The 18,100-nt window shown below is 33.8% G+C and overlaps 1 protein-coding gene and 1 long non-coding RNA gene across 11 annotated transcripts in view; one reads left to right on the top strand and one right to left on the bottom strand.

The window, feature by feature from the left end:
* Positions 1-18,100, top strand: part of LOC309639260 — a 433,950-nt gene that overhangs the window by 68,090 nt on the left and 347,760 nt on the right. The window lies entirely within an intron of this gene.
* NOL4 (nucleolar protein 4) overlaps positions 1-18,100 on the bottom strand; it is a 401,283-nt gene that overhangs the window by 51,257 nt on the left and 331,926 nt on the right. For all 10 annotated transcript variants that reach the window (XM_082416104.1, XM_082416103.1, XM_082416105.1 and 7 more), the window contains one exon: positions 5,286-5,466. In XM_082416104.1, coding sequence (XP_082272230.1) covers positions 5,286-5,466 — 181 coding nt within the window. The remainder of the gene's footprint in view (positions 1-5,285; positions 5,467-18,100) is intronic.

Here is an 18,100-nt window from a genome sequence, read left to right as displayed (position 1 = left end):
GACTCTCTAAAAATATTCTCACTTGTGTTCAATCTTTTCCCTCATTGTATATATTATCTTTCTCCTCACCAGTAGCTCCCTGCCTTTTTCATGAAAACACAACGCTTCCTCCAACTTGCTGAATAAATCAAAGGAGCAAAGTGGGCCACGAAATGTGCAGTCCCACGGGATTCTGCTCAGAAATGTCTCATGATTTGTTTAATGCTCTGTTGTCACCATCTTGAAATTCTTAACTCTTAAATAAGGGGCCCCACATTTTTCATTTGGCATTGGGCTCCCACAATTACTTAGCCATTTATGGAGTAGAGATAAATTATTTTGGTTGTGTTTGAGTAAACATTTGTTCTATACTCTTTTATATGTCATTTCCACGTCCAAAGCTTTGCCCAGTTCTCTTCACTTTTAGTATCAACATGATAAGCTAAGTTACCATTGTCTTTTCCTGATCCTGATATTACATAGATAATTAATATTAGGCAAAATAGACTTTAAAAGAGTTTCTAGATATAAATAGGGATATTTTACAATGATAAAAGCATCAATCCTCTGTCAAGAGGATATAACAATATAAACAATATCTGTACCTAATGACAGAGTGCCAAAATAAATGAAACAGGGCTGTCAGAATTAAAGGCAAAAATAAATAATTCAACAACAGTAGTTGAGATCCCATTACCCTTCTTACAACAATGGATATAAAAAACTAGGCGGATGATCAACAAGAATATAGAAAACTTGAACAACACTGTAAACCAACTAGGCCTAATACCATTTACAAAATACCCTACTACCAACGGCAGAATATGTATACTTCTCAGGTACACGTGGGACATTCTCCAGGATAGACCATAATCCGGGTCATTAAACCAGCTTCAATAAACGTGAAAGGACTGAAATTATACAAAGCCATTGATAGAAGAAATTTGGGAAATTCACAAATACATGGCAATTAAACAACATACTACTAAATAACCAATGGGCCAAAGAAGAAATGATACAGGAAATTAGAAAATACTTTGAGGTGAATGAAAGCAAAAATATAACATACCAAAAATGTAATGCAGATAAGGCAGTGCTTAGAAGGAAATTTATAGCTGTAAATGCCTGTATACAAAGAGAAAAAAAGACTTGGAATAAATGTCTTAACTTTTCAGGTTAAGACACTGGAAAATAAGAGAAAACTAAACTTAAATGTAAGCAAAATGAAGGATATAGTAAATATGGGAGTAGAAATCAATGAAATAGAGAATAGAAAAGCCATAAAGAAAATCAATGAAACCAAATGCTTGCTCTTTGAAGAGATCAAGAAAACTGACAAACCTTTACCTAGATTCACCAAAGAAAGGGGAGAACACTCAAATAACTAGAATCAGAAATGACAATAGGAGCATCATTACTGACCTTACAAAAATAAAAAAAGATTATGAAGGAGCATTATGAACACTTGTATCAATAAATTAAATAACTCAGCTGAATGGACAAATGCCTGGAAATACACAAACTACTTACCTGACTCAAGAAGAAAGAGACAATATAAGTAGACCTTTAACAAGTAAGTAGAGATTGATTTAGGAATCAAAAACCTCCCAGAAAAGCCCAGGCACAGATAATATCAGTCCTGAATTCTACCAAACACATAAAGAATATCACTAATTCACAAACTATTCCAAAAAATAGAAAAAATATAGAATAATGTTTTAAGGAAAACATTCCATCTACAATAGCATCACAAAGGGAAATATTTAGCAATAAAATTAACAAAAGAAGTGCAAAACTCATACTGTAAATACTATAAGACTTGTTGAGAGAAATTTTAAAAGGCTGAAAGACAGCCCATGTTCAGTCTGTTATTTCCTCAAAATGTTAAACATAGAGCTACAACATATATGAACCAGCAATTCCACTCCCAGGTATATACCCCAAAGAATTGATAACACATATACAGGAACTTTTACATAAACGTTTATAGCAGCATTATTCATAGTAACCCCAAAGTGGAAAAAACCAAGTGCCCATCAGTTGAGCTAAACAATTGATGAATTGCTAAACGCAGTATGACATATCCATAGAATGGAATATCATTTGGCAATAAAAAAATGAAGCATTGATACATGCTATAAGATAGATGAACCTTGAAAACATCATCTAAGTGAAAGAAGCCAGACACAAAAGACCACATATTGAATGATTCATTCATTTCTATGAAATGTCCAGAATGGGAGAGTTTCTGGAGACAGTAGATTAGTGCTTACCAGGGGCTATCACTTACATCAGTACTCGCTTCCATTATATTCTATTACACAGATGGTCAGCTCATTGGTTTACAATGTGGCCTCTCATGTCAGAATGCTTGTGTCCAAATCCTGGCCCCTCCTTTTATTATTAAGGAGGGATTTTTGGCAAGTCACTCAACCCTCTGAGCCTCACAAAATAGGTTTCAATCATGTTAGAAAAAAAGAAAGTGGTAGCTAGGCATGATTTTTTCAAGTGGGGGAAAGTTCAGTTTTATAAAAAATTTCCCCCAAATTGCAGAACATATCTCATAGGACTGTATAAGGATTGAATGGAGACTACACTGAAACACCATAATAACACAATAAGTGGTAGTTATTGTTATTAATGTTCTATAAATTAATTTCCTAAGCGAACAATTTTTCAAATCTAAAAAATCTGTGTCAATAAAATCTTTAGTGACGAAACTTTTTTTTCCCCCAATTTTTTGATTTGGTGGTTAAGTTCTGAACTACCTACCAGTTCTTACTTATATAAAATATTTAAAAAGAAGTGTTAGCATTTCCAGCTTTACGGGCTAAAAGAAGGCTTAGCTTTTGTTTATGTTTTCCTTTTCTGGTCTTGGACTTGCTCTTTCCTGCTGATGTGCTGTTCAAATAAAAGTAAGAGTTGAAAACAGCTGAGAAGGCTCACTAGCTGGCTTTTGAAAAACTGAATATACACTTGAAACTTAATTTTTTTCCTGAAATCAGCGGCTTTCTTTTTCTCTTCCACTTCAGGCACCCGTGTTTTGAGCTAGAGGGCAATTGATATAGACTAAATCTCAGTGATCCTGTCCTTACAGGACCTTTAATTTTAAGGCAGACCAAAGAGCCCCAGCCTTCCAGCAGAAACACTCCTGAATACACTCGGAGCATGTTTCTAGTATTGTAAAGGTAAGTAATTTTCTAGAGTATATACTCATTTGATACTAATAATGCAATTCCCTCCCAAATATATTAGAAGCTCATCAAGGCTAATTCAAATTTTCAAATTGGTCTTTGTTTCCAGGCATTTTCAGTGGAAAAAGATAGGAAGTACGTTTTTCTTTTAAAACAAAACTACACTGAGCTCTCAATGATACTACCTATTCAAATACAAGATTATGGAGTTTTTGCTTAAACTTATTGATTTCACATCTGTATCTACTTTGCCCTCTGCTGAAAATCCCAGCTTTCGCTGACACCAACATAACTACAAATTTGCTTTAAACTATAATACACAGACAACAGTTGCAAAAGAATAATATCATTACTGAAAATAGTTTAAGGTTTTATCATAAGCTTTCACGCTGTGGTGTCAAATTATGACTTTCGAGATCACTTAGAAAAGTTCCTATCTATGGGGCTGTGCCAACCACTCATTAAACAGATAAAGTTCATTTGCATAATCTTTCTTTCAATATTAGGGATTCTTAAAATCAGATTGTTTAATAATTATGTAAATACGCAAATTGTTTCAAAGTTAAATTTACAAAACAAAGTATGAAAACCAAGTATACTCAGAGAATTCTGGCTTGTATTCCTTTCTTCATACTGTTCCTCCCCCATTCCTGTCTCTACGTAAATTTTAAAAAATTATATGTATCCTTCTTTAATGAATGTTAGCATACTATAAGTACTTTTCACTATCTGGAGTATATAAAGATACCTTACTTTTTATAGCTTCATGTTATTCTCTTATTTGGATGCACTATAATTGAATCAACTAGCCATCTCTTGATGGACATTTTTATTGGTAACCCTTTTTTTGTGCATTTATAAATAACACTGTAACAAATAGCCTTCTGCATATGTCTTCTTGTATTTTTGCCAGTGTATCTTTGAGATAAACTGCTAACGAGATTCCTAAAGAGATTGCTAGGTCAAATGGTAAATGCATATTTAATTTTCCTAGATATTGTCAAGTTTACTTTAAATTTCTGTATTTCTACAAGCAATGCATGAGAGTACTCATTTCCTCCATAGCGTTGTCAAAGGAATATTCTGTAAACATTCAGACTTTTGTTAACCTGACAGAATCTGCATTTCTCTTATTAGGAGTGGGTTTGAGTAGCTGTATTTAGGGGACATTTGCATTGTTTTCTATGAGAATTGTGTGTTCATATTTCTAGCCTTATTTTTTAAATATGCAGTTTTGAGTATTTCTTTCTTTTTAGAAGACCTTCACGTATTGGCCTACTAACTCTTTGTAGTATAGGAAGCTAATAACTTTTTAGTTTATCACTTAATTTTTACTTTATTTTTTTTTGTCATGCAAAAGTTGTGTCTGTGTGTGTGCATGTGTCTAATTAAACTTATTTTCCCCTAGATTTTAAGTATAGTTTAGGAAAGCTTTTCCTACAACCCAGTTATAAAAAGTTCACCCATATACTGTATTCCTAATATATGTATGGCTTTATATTACACATTTGGAATTTATTCTGGTATATAAGCTCAAGAAATTCCTAAAAATTTACCAAGCACGAGCCTGTACAAGCTGGTTCCAGTATACCACTCACTGCTGGTGGGACGCGCCATTGTCACTGACAAGCTGTTGGCTGGAGATGCATGGATTGTTTCTGTGTGTTGTTTCAGTTTGTATCTTCTTAGGTATAATGACTGTGTATGTTTCATCAAGTCAATAAAGTTCCTGGTGCCTCAAATTTTCCAAATTAAAAACCTCTTCGAACATTGAGAAAAGGTGTCATTATTTTTGACGAACAGTACATTACAGCTTCAAGGAAAGAATGTATAACTATTTGGTAAAAAAACGTGCTATTCTCTAGTTGAGATTTTTTGAATATAAAACAGCAATCATTCAGTTGCATAATAGTGCTGCTACTTTTAGAAACAGCAACTGAATAGGGAGATGTCCTTGTAGGGAGATGGACACTATGTGTTAAATGGTCTTGTTTTTCACAGATTGGCACTGACTACTGCTTATAACACTTCATTCAATTTTTTTTTTCTCAGGTTTAGGGAATTTAATAACCCCAAATGGACACAAAAACATAATATGTAATAAAGACTCACCACTACTAGAAGCATCGTTCAGATTTAGCAGTCCCCCTCCGAGCCCTCTGTAACTATGGTAACTGTAGGTCCCATTTCCGTTGATATACAACACCTCCTGGGAGCCTGAAACAGCTGAGGTTGAGTAAGTGCCCTGGGCCGCCTCTGGTTTACACTGTTTGTCAGCTGGAGCAGATTCATCCTGCAATGACAATAGTATTTCATTATTTATCAAATCACTGTGCTATTTCACCTTGAACAGGACTATCTTATTGTTATCTATATGTCTGCATTGAACAAGAAGAAAAATATAGTCAACGTTAAGTCAGTACATATGCACATTTTCAACAACTTTGCTGAAAACTAAAAAAAGGAAAGCAAAGTAACAATGTGAGACAGATTGGAGATGGAACAATTTGCAATTTCCAACTGAATTTAAAATTACGTGAAGAGAGTTGTTCAGAATAGCCAAGAGAAGGAAGTAACCTAAACGTCCATTGACAAATGAATAAATAAGGAAAATATGGTATATAAATACAATGCAATATTATTCAGGCTCAAGAAAAGAAGAAAATCCTGTCATCTCCTACAACATGGATGAACCTTGAGGACAATGCTAAGTGAAATTAGCCAATCACAAAAAGATAAATATTGCATAATTCCACTTATTTTCGATAAATTAGTCAAGCACATAGAATCAGAAAGTCGAATGGTGGTTGCAACGGTCTGGGGGAGGGGGAGGTGGGGAATTGTTTACTGTGTGATTCAGTCATGCAGGATGGGGGAGTGGTTCGGGGGAGAGGGATCTGTTGCACAAGAATGTGCATGTGGTTGACAATATTGGAAATTGTTGGGAGGGTGAACTTTACATTAAAAAATTAAAAAAAAAAATTTAAAAAGAACTAGTTAGGTTTAAAAAAATTACATGAAGAGAAATAACAATTTGCAAAAAAAAATTTGCAAAAATTGGCTTTCTTGAAATTCCTTTTTTTTTTTTGGAGTTTGCTCTCTCATGTGCTCTCTCTCTCTCTTTTATTTTATGGCTATAGGAAAATTTATTGTGTGCTGATTCCACACCAGGCCCATTACATGCATCACAACAGCCTGACAAAGACTTGAGTAAACCCAGGCTTTTCAGCTTGTTTTTCTTTTCTTAAGTTGCACTAGTGTCTACAAACCATGCTTCCAAACTTCTAACCAATGAAAGTTGTATGGACACAAATTATAATTGGCAATAAATTATATATATGTTCATAGCAAAACAGATTGAATGAATTTCCCTTCAGCTGTGAGTTCATAAAGTCTAAAATATATACAACATATATGACTTGTCTACTGCATTCTTCATCATTTCTTCTTTTTTTAATACGAAGGAATTAGAAACAGATTTCTAATAAATTCTTAAGAGTGTTTTTCATAATCAGAAGTATTTTTCAGCTTATAAATTTAGAGTGCATGTTTAGGGAAACAAACTTTCAAATACATTTTTTTTTTTTTTTTTGTGGCATCAAGTACTGGAAAAAGAGGAAAAGTGGAATAAATTTGCTCTATGGACCCAGTAGTATTGCTATAGCCAGAGATATTCTAATCTTTCATGTAGTGGAAGCATTGCCATGACTATAAGAACTATGCAGTTATGACTTTGCTCTTGTTCTTCTGATCTTTTCAACTATAACTGACCTATTCAACTCTATTACACTCAGCTGTAGATCTTAGACATGTGATTTATAAGCTTTTCATCTTTTCATTTCTAGGTAAGTAAGATTATGAAATAAACAGCAAAATTCCTCAATGTAAATTAAACTGAAAATAAGAATTTTCCTAGCATTGCCTTTAAAAATAAACATGAGCGGACGTAAATTGGTATATGAACTAGAAAGTCTAATTGTAATTCCTTGCATTTAAACCTTAGAAATCCCTGTGAAGGTAAATTACTTTAGAATAACACTCTTTCCTGGGAGAAACTGCATTAAAGAAGGGACCCATACACAATCAGATTTTATTGGTATCACTGGCTTTACTATTTAGACTGGGAAGACAGGAAGTTCCAGATTTTATTTTTTTTCTTAATACTGAAAGTTGCTCTTTGCTAAATACCCAACGGTGGTGGGTTTTAGACTGTGGTTCTCTACCAAAGAAGATAGGGGGCCTTCACCAAATTTACCATTTGTAATATGGACTTTTTCTAAAGATATAACAATATATATGTTTTGGGGTTTTTTTGTACTATGATGAAATTTTATATTACAAATAGTAAGGGAGCTTAAATACTCTAAGATATTGAAGATGATATTTCCAGGAATCTTTGGTTGCTGGAAGCCATAATAAGTAGGTCTAAGGTAAATAATTATAATAATTACAGTGCTACTGTGAAAAATAACTATTAATAAAGCAACATTAGTGGTACAGAAACATAGCAACGATTTGAATTTTAGAATCTGTAACCAGCTGTCTTTTAAATGGCATGTTACAATGACCGGGTGAGTGGAAAATGGTCTAACCAATGATGATTACCCCTCATGCAGTATCCAAAAGTCTTTCACAAAGGTACAGTAAAATGGTCTCCCATCTATGACTGCTCATCTCCTCCCTGCCTGGGGATAGATTAATATGTGTATTATTATATATATATATTATATATATATATATATATATATAATATATATATATATAATATAATATAATATATATTCTTCCATACTAGAATACAGACATATTTTATATATTTATTGCTTGTGAAATTAGCAAAGCTCATCAGAAGATTGATAGATGAATCTGTGATATTTACATGGGTGAATTTTTTTCACACATATAACTTCTATTTCCTATAAAGTAGTACATCTCAAACTACTCTCCATGGCTTCTGGGGAAATGCCTCAGAGTCTTCCTGAGACTATGGGACAAAGGCATAGAGATATGCTTTCATATTATGTCTTTCCTCTTTACCCAGATGAGCAGCTCTGTCTGCTCTCTTCTACACTCATAAAATCACTGCATCTAAAGCATTATGAAAAACCACTGGGCTGTGCAGTATTCTTTCTGTAGAGGCATGTAGCCATTGCAACTCTGAAAGAAGGCAAATTATTCAATACTTCAAAGCAATTTTGAGGTTCTTGAGAAGGGGCTAGCTTCAAACCCTCAAACAATTCTACCACTAGTGTAACTTCCCAGTTTCCTGATAGAAAATAACTTGGGCAGCATGATAAAATTTGAGTCTCTTGTTTGAGAAAATTCATGGCTATTATGATACATACCCAGTTTATTTTTCTGTGTTTGGAAAATGACAACAGAATATACCCACAGGAGAGGAGTTTCTTAATGATGAAGAAAAAGGGAGAAGGCATTGTCTCCACAATGTTTTCTCTCTGATTCTTTGTATGATAGAATTAATTTGTATTATTAAACGTGGTATTTTTTAAATGTGCCTCAGTCTTTTCATTATTAACTGTTATTCCAAACCACAGTAACTGCACTGAGCAGGCAGATAATTAATCCTATTAATAATCAAAACAGGCCTTGTAGGGAGTCATTTGTAGTCAAACACAGATTTGCACTATTAATGTTTTGGCAGTCCACTATATGTTGAGAAATACAATGTATGAAAATCCCAGTAATATCTGTGCTGCAGTGTATTTTTGGGAGAAGTTTAATAGGAAGTTAATTCATGTTTTTCTTGTGAATGATTACTATTATTGGTTTCAAAGAAAGCATAAAAAAATAAGTAAATGACATAAAAAATAAATATCCCCTGGAGTCACATTTTATCTCTGTAAGCAACGTTTAATAAACATTAGTTCCTAAAGTTCTCAAATTTGACAGCTTGCCCCCGAGGTTGCTATGAAGATTATTTTCAAAAGAGGATAATATTAATACGCTACAAGACTGCATATCTAGGCAATGAAATATATTTTATTCATCAAAAACTAGAAAAAATCCTATCCCAGATTTTATTAGACATATTTCAAATTTTCTTCAAAAAAATTCCATTAAAAAAGATAGCATCGATATGATGGAATGACCATCAGCATTGCACTAGATAATACAGAGTTGTTTTGATTCAGATTTCTTTGATTAAAAATATATAACAGATGAAAGAAACAGTTATGGTGACTTTTATAATTAGGCTTTGGCCTTATCAATAGATATTTCCTTTATGTATATAAGTATGCATCTCAAATGTAGGAAAAAATTGGACTTAGAATAGGATGGGGGATTACTTACAGATGGATGGCAAGATTGGAATGATTTAGAAGAGTAGGCATTGTCTACTCATTACCCTCTCATCCACACACTATTTGGGAAGATTGGTTTGTACTCCTTTGTACTCTATCCGTAGAAACTGGAAAGGACAAATTTGAGTTTGCTGAACCTGATCTGGTACTTGGACCATACGGATTGAATTCCTAACTTACTTCAGCTGCCTAAGGAATCCTTTACTCAGGTACCTTACATAGACATGTTTTTCAAAATTAAATCTGACTGGTTCCACTCAACTTTTTGACAATAGGTTTCAAAAAAAACATTGCTTTTATATCTCCCAAGAATTCCACTTTTTCTTAGCTTTTATATTCTCTACCATCTGTTAAATATGCTGTATATTTTCATTAACTTTTCTCTGCCTATAAAGATTATCAGAAAATTCCAGTAAAATTTTCTGCTTGATTCAATAATCCAGATACCTTTCTTCTGTTTGCCTTTTATAGCAATTGGAGTTTGCAAGGCATTTTTGCATCAGTATGGAATTAGATTTTTAGTTCATCACTGAGATGGTCAGGGTACCAGTGATGCATCTTTTTAAGGTAAAAAGAAAAACTTGCATAGACCTCAAACAAGCTTATCACTGCAAAATATTAAACACGTGGATAATTCAGGCATCAATTTGCCTGAACTTTTTATTGTTACTAGACTTCTCCTATCTTTACATGTTCTTTGTAGTCTGTCTATAGAAGCATTTTTACTTTAAATTACTGCTCTAAATGTCCTCTTTGCCCTTTAAGCATGGATGAAGGGAGGGAGTGCAATTTATTTCACATATAAACTGCTGGAAAACATCTCTACCTTCTTCTTCCACTTGATAGCAAGTGTTCCAGAACTAAGCACATGTGGCTAAGAGTTACCAGGGAAATTCATAAAAGATCTGAGAGAACCAGAGCTCTAATTTAAACTGCTTTCCTGCTAAGAAAAAAAACAAACAAACAGTCTGCACTAGAAGTAAATGTGATTATTACTTGGGATGAGGAGAAGTGATTTATGATGCCATCAAAACACACACACAAACACTCACACATATAACACTCAGGGAGTAGCTTCTTTCATATGGTTAATAGCACCCATACAGTCTCCACTTGTTGGCCACACAAATGATTAAGATGCCAACACAGAAGACTGTTCTTTGCAAAGACGCTCCCAAACTCACTGAGAAAGATGATAAGGGAATTCATGTTTTGACTAAATCTAAGTAGCCTAATAATAAGATCTGAAATAACAGAGAAAACAGATTTGGTTTCCGACTTAAGAAACCAAAATCATAGCAGGAAAGCTTTCACCTAGAAGTTTATCAAAGTTTTCCCAGAATAGGTTATGTTAACAAACTCCCTTTGTAGCAATATTTACACACACACACACACACACATACTGACATGATTTTATAAACAATAAATGCTTCAGAACTATTGACTTAAAGAAAAATACAAAATAAATACAGTCCTCAACCTGATATGTAACGATACATGGCTGGCAAGAAGTAACCCAGTAGCTCGCAAAGCCATCTACTCTAAAATTCTTCCTGATGGCCATAAAGTTTTGTTAGTAAAAACAAAAGCTGAGACTTAGCACTCTTAAATTACAATCTTAAATGTAACACTACGCTATTTAGTTATTGACCAAAAAAAATCAAATTTAAAAAACAGATATCTTTTTTTCTATAGGTTTCTAACACTTAATTTTGAGTTCCATTGTTAATATGACCAAAATGAAAATTTAAAAATAATGTTCCTTTGAGGTCCTAAAATCTGATTGCAGATATAATTTTTTTGGTCATTGGTTTCATATGTGTAGCATAATATTTTTCACCTCAGAAAAATCAGTTTTGACAAAGCAGTACCAAATCGGTATTTTTCACATTAAATTGTAATAAATTTTATGAATAAAAAAGATTTTCTTCTAATCATAGTATCTTTGTTTCTCCTGAGTTCTCATCTTTTAGTTATTTTTTTAAATCTACATTTAAAACAACTCAAAACATCTTTGACAAAAATCCCTTTATTTGCAGTTGGGCTCTTTTGATTAAAAAAAAAAAAACAACTTCCTTAAATCATTTTATTCTTAATCCCCTTTAATACAATATTCCCTCCTGGTAAGATAGTTGCAATACTCTATCTGGTGATTCTATGGCAGACATGGTTTCTGATATTACCTATATAACTGTTACTCTCAAATTCTCATTTCCAGTTTCTGCCTTCCCTCTGAGGTTCATGCCTGCATTTCCTATTATTCAGTTATGCCCATTTAACACTTTGAAATTAAATTTCTCTTTCCTCCAGACACCCCTTGCAAAAAATTTTAATTAAAAATCAAAACAACACCTGTTCTATTACCAGTGTTTCTTGTTCTAGTTACTGCATCATGCCAAGATTTTTTTCTTCTCTTATACAGGCTTCCCTCAGGCAAACAATAACCAAGCCCTCTCAGCTCCATCTTGGAAATGACCCTTATTGGCATGCATCTGAGAAACACTCATTGCTAATACATAATGCAGAGTACCATAATCCCTCATTTGGGCTATCGTGATAACCCCCTGACCAGTGTTTGCCCCTTCACATCTTGTCCACATCTTCTCAAATGTATCTTTTAAAAATCACTTATGTTGATTTCTCTTTAAAAGTTCCCAAGATTTCTTGTTTCCCAGAGAACAAAACCCAAAGATCCTGGCATCCAAACCCCTTCAGAGTTTGAGAACAATCTTTCCAGCCACATCTTCTGTCACTTCCTCTCTTGCACTCTATACTCTGGTCATAGCTTAAACTGAAAAAATAAATCTTACCAGTGTAATATTCTGAGTCACCTAAATTGCCGCATATGTGCACTGACATACAGAAAGTTTCTCATCTATAATTATTTTATGTGTCATAGCGTCTGATGATGGTTTGTCATCTAAATTTTAATCTTTTTTTCCAAAATTTTCACATATGTATCTAACGATGAATAAGAAACTAAAATTTGCTTAAAAGTTTTTTAGTACTTTTTAGAAAACTTTTGTGTGAAATCAAAAAGTGTTATGTAGGTACAGCAGACTTACGTTAGCCCTTCATCAAAAGTAAGGAGGCAAAAGGGTGGTATTTTCCTTATAATCTAAATTCCAGATTAACAACTATTCTCCCTAACTCTCTAATCTATCCCCCAGACACCCTCAAACAAAAGAAGTAGGACCTATTTATTTGAAATTATTGTATCTCTTCTACTGTATACAATTATCTTTATGAAAAAAATGCAAGGAAAGAAAATAGAAAGTAAAAGATGTCATAGAAAGAGAACAAAGACTTCAATTGTATATATAAATTAGTTCTCAGATTGCTAGAGATCAAAGACCTTGAACCAAACATCCTACTGAAGATGAAGTCTAAAAAAAACACCAACACAATTATTCTAACAATTAGAAATTTCTCCAAAGCAAGATTCTAAACACTATAGCTATGTTAGAATCTTTAGCTATAAAAATATTACAGCTGAAATCAAATCCAGAACAAATAAGTATTACAGTTGTAATAAAAATTCAGAACAAATATTTTTAGCAATTAAACTTTGAGAAGCACAACAGAGATCAATAATATTTCTTTTTTTTTAGAGCAGTTAACTGTTAGTAACTACATAAGAATTCTATTAACATGGTGATGTCAGAAGATTAAGGCTAATACCTGCATAATGGCCAACTAGCGTATGATGTTGGGCAGCCTGGAGAGGTGCATTATTTTATCAACAATGTGATCAAATTTGATACATAAAGCAGAGTTTTAAAGGGATTTAATAAGTTTCTGCTAGTTAATTTTAGTCTGATAATAAGATTATATATTTTATTTTATTTTGTCCACATATAATAACATGTATATATATTATTGTTTAATGCTAAAATAATCTCATAAATTTTAGCACTGTTTTTGACTGTAACATTTTTGCTCAGATCAAATAAAATTAACACATGCCACTTCAGAAGATAAATTAAGAGAAACAAACTTTCTTTTCATTTCTGTGAATATCAGTTTTCCCAAAGTACAAGATCAGGCTACAATTTATGTTAAAACTATGGTTGAATACGTTGTCACAAATGGCTACATAAACCGACAAAACTCAGGCCAAGTACTTTAAAAGTGACCTCTCAGATACGATTTATTTATCCCCAATGTCAGTTACCCAAAATCTTCTAGGTATGATTCTGGAAGTCTTTACTACCAGCTTAAGAAAATTAGGCTCAACTGGGAAAAAGAGCTTTGAAAAATACAATGAAAGTTTTTTTAAAAAAATTTGGCCATGGCAGACAATTTTCATCTTTTCCTATTTCTTTTTGAGTAAGTAGAAAAACTTGACTAATGATGCTATTTCAACAGGATGTTGGGAGGTAATCATAGGTGGTTTCAAAACTAGAAACAGGTGTGCCAGCACGGTTGAATGAGCAGAACAAAGAACCATCCCTTCCGAATGTCACTCGACATAATAGATTCCTTCGCGGCTACTTTTAATGAACATTATGTGCAGTCAGATAATAAACATAATTCCATCTGAATTATATATCTTGAAGGAGCCATATAATTGAGATCTTAATTCCTACACACGTTGAAATAAAAGCTTACAGGTTATTATAATTTAATTTAAACTGGGTGTAAAAATTACCCATCCATTTTGATACTTCAAGTATATTCATTATGAAATAGTCAAACTAAGGTAATTAGAAAAGCCATCAAAATGGTGATGCCTGAATCACAGAGTGATAATGCTTTTATATTTATGTGAAAATAAATTTCAAAGGGAACGTGTACGAAACAACATGAAATGATCTAAAAATAATCTAGTGATGAATTTAAAACGCATCACTTAAGTCTGACTACATGTTGGTGTTATATGTACACATAAGTAAAATATGTTTTTTGTTAACTTTCCTCTCCTTAATAATACTGCTTCTGATTTACCATGGATAGTGTTATACGTATATAATGTTCTGATTTACCATGTTGACTGTGGGTGGAGGGTATCTAGTAAGAAGAGAAATATCGTTGTTGACATATTTCTTCAAATATCAGATATAAAGTTTATAATTTTATTTCCATCTACAATGAAAAACTAATTATTCAAGAAGTCAGTAATTTTTAGGAGTTCTGTACTCTAACTTCTCAAACATACACACAAGTAAACCCATTAGTGTTCTTGAACATACTTGTATTTGAAGAGTAGTGGTAATATCTTCCTTAAGATATTGGATTACTTTACCTTACTCCATAATAAATTTTGGTAGAAACAGTATAACTCAGCTTCTTTTTCCCTTCCATTTTTATTCTCCTGGAGTCTGCTAATTTCCCTGCAAGATTTCATCCTGTTTATGACTTCATCTACCTCTTTACACCAAAGACCTCTAAATCTAAATCTGTAATTAAGACCTTTTCCCAGGTCTGCATTTTCAAATACCTACTGCACATAACTAACTGCATGCCCCACAAGTGCATCCCACTGAGTATGTATGTCAAAATTATACACTTTATCTTCTCCCACTCTTAATTCTCCAGCCATAATTTGCTCTGCCTTCTGAATTCTTAATTTCTATGAATGACACCTTCATCTATCTCTGTAGTCTCCTGAGACAGAGATTTGTGCCATATTCAACAGGCCCCTTTTTTATTATCTCATATGTACAATCCAGGACAAAATCTTATACAGCCATTTTATTTCTTAGTGAATTATTTAAACAATGTTCTATTGAATCCCTTCTATTTACTGGGCTACACATTCAGCAAAGTAGTGGAGATAGATCCTCAGATCCCTGCCCTCAAGGGACCTATAGAGGTATGAGGCAGGGGAGAGACTAGACAAGAAGAAGAAATAAAAAATATAAGTTATAATACTAAGTTCAATAGTGGTAACCATTAAAAATGAAATAAAATAGAGTTATGTAAAAGAACGATTGGAGATAGGTGTTCCAGAGGGTGTCTTTCTGAGAAAAATACATATGCCAATCAGCCAAGAAATGGAATGATAAAGAAGAGGCAGTCATGTGAAGATACAGGGGAAGAGGTTGTGTGTGTGTGTGTGTGTGTGTGTGTGTGTGTGTGTGAACATTGCACTGAAATCCACTCTACACTTGATATGAAACATTCCTCGTATCCAAAGATCTCTATGATCCCTGGGGTTTGGTTAAATTAGGTAAACATCATATAGCTTAGACTAGAATTTGCCTTACAACAAGAAATTGTAACAACACATGCTTTTGCTGGTACACTGAATATTCTCAATTTTCCCCTCTAGATGCACTCTCTAACACTGCTTCCTGGGTGTATAACCACCGTGAACTTAACAGCTGGGCTCACCTGCTCTCTGGCTGCTAGGGTTTCATCAACAGGAAGCCCTGACAGGACTTTAGAGAGGAGAGCAGGGGGTATTTATCCCCCAGTACCCTTTCCTGCCGTGCAATGGTCTGGGAGCTGCTGTGCTCCTGGATCCTATAAGACAGCCCCTCTCCCATGGCTTTGGTTCCCATCAGGTTCTGCTAATAGTTCCCTTCTATTGCTCCTCCACGCTTGCTAGTCCTAGAGTACTTCACCATCTCTTCTTGATTTCCTTGGCCCATCTCACCCCTATGTAAATAGTCCCTTTATTAAACAGTCTCCAATTACTCTTTTGAACAGGTTACCTGCTGGAACTCAGAATGACACAGTTCTGTTCACTACTGAGCCAACCAGTGAACTACGAGTACACTTTCTTTATTCCCTCAGTATTAAAATTTTTTTGTGTGGTGTATGTATTCCAAAACACTATTTTTAATTGGCTAGTATTCCAAGACACTATTACTAATTTTCCCCAAATTTTCTATCACAAATATAAAACCTCTTGGAATATCTTCCATATCATCAAATCCATCAGGGGTTCCATCAGTTCCATATTCCCCCTCTCCTGGAACTCTTTATCCTTTTATTCCAATCTAGAAAGAGGATTCTCTAGGTCTGCGACATAGCGTCATTCTCCATATCTTTTTCCCTCTCTCCCATTTTGTATTTTCTCTTCTTGGACTCATTAAATTCTTCCTTGGGTTATGTTATTGTTCCAGCGGACAATATTCTCCAGTAACCTTCTGAGAAAGGCCATACATAAGATAGACACCAGAAAATTATTTTAAATTATTTTTACCCTCATGCTTGATTGATAATTTGGCTGGATATAAAATTTTCTTCATAATTTTGTGGGTTTTGCTCCCGTATTTTTTAGTGTTGAGAATGGTTTTGCTGGTTAACATCCTCTGGCTTTATGATTCTTCATATGTGACTTTTTTTTCCCCTCTCTGGAGCTTGGAGTTCAAACTTGTCTCTCTATCTCATGTGCTCTGGAACTTTCATGATGATGTGATTGACGTAGGTTTTTTTGCATTTACATGTCCTGATAACTTTATGGGCTCTTTCTCCTGCTAATGCAGCTTCTTCAGTTTTAGAAAAATAATTTATTTTTGATAGTTCCTTCCTCTCTATTTTCTCTATAACTCTAATTATCCAGATGTTGGTTCTCTTAAATTGATCCTTCAAAAAAAACCCTTTGTATTTCATTTTCCATTCTTTGTCTATTTTTTAAAATTTCTGGGTAATTTCCCAAATGGCCTTCCAATTCTTAAAACGCTTTTTGACTATCATGTATATTTTTTATATTCCAAGAGTTTGACTTTGTTTATTGTTCCTTTTCATGCATTAATTTCTCACTTCGAGAAAATACCTTTTATTTTTTAAAATCTTTCTGAGGATATGAACTGTTTTGCTTGACAATTTTCTTCTGTTCTTTGCTTTGCTTCTGATATTTGAGTGCCAGGATCTATAGTTCTTTCCCTCTCTGGCTCCTCAGTTTTTGAGAGAAGAATTCTAGTCTCCTTAGTGGAGGGAATAACTAGGCTGTCTATTTTTGGAGCTAAAAAGTGAAAAAGACCTGTAGCAGAGATATGTAATCTTTAGGTTGAAGAATTTATTTTGCCCATTTTCAGTATATTTTTCTTGCTGCTATAACTGGTATCCCAAGGTTTTGAGCTTTTTGCCTCTATTTCTCTACAGAATAAACCTCTTATCTCCTTCTTGGGTGGGAAGAAAAAGAGGTCTCCTGGTAATACAGAATTGAGGAGGGCATCTAGGGGGTCTAAATAACTTCTCGGATACACTGAATCAATTCTCTTATTTTCATATTCATGTAACTCCACTTTCTGAAATACCTGGTGCCCTCAGTTCTTAGACGTTCCAGGGTCTACAGGGATTGAATGGCTCCTTATCAGTATCTCCCTATAGTCACTTGGAGGTCAGATTTCCATCTTCCAAAAATGAGGTGAATCTCTCATCCTTTCCTGAGTCCTCCCTCATTCTCTACCTCTGTGTAGATCTAAACTCTTTATTTTCATTTTCAATCACTTTAGTAGGGTTTTAGTGGGGTAGAGATAAAGGCAAGGATTCAATTTTCCATGTCAGAAGACATGTACACTTTAAAACTTTAAAGTATGTTTTAGATTACTGGTAGGAAAAGTTTGTGAAGCAAGGCAATATGTTTAGCATTTGGAGAGTTATGTTAAGTGTATCTTTTTATTTCAGATTCTTGCCCTTTGAAATCGTTTT

The sequence above is a fragment of the Balaenoptera physalus genome (genome assembly GCF_965194825.1).
Source record: "Balaenoptera physalus genome assembly, chromosome: 12".
In the NCBI taxonomy this organism is placed as follows: domain Eukaryota; kingdom Metazoa; phylum Chordata; class Mammalia; order Artiodactyla; family Balaenopteridae; genus Balaenoptera; species Balaenoptera physalus.
This window is presented reverse-complemented; position numbering and strand designations above follow the sequence as displayed.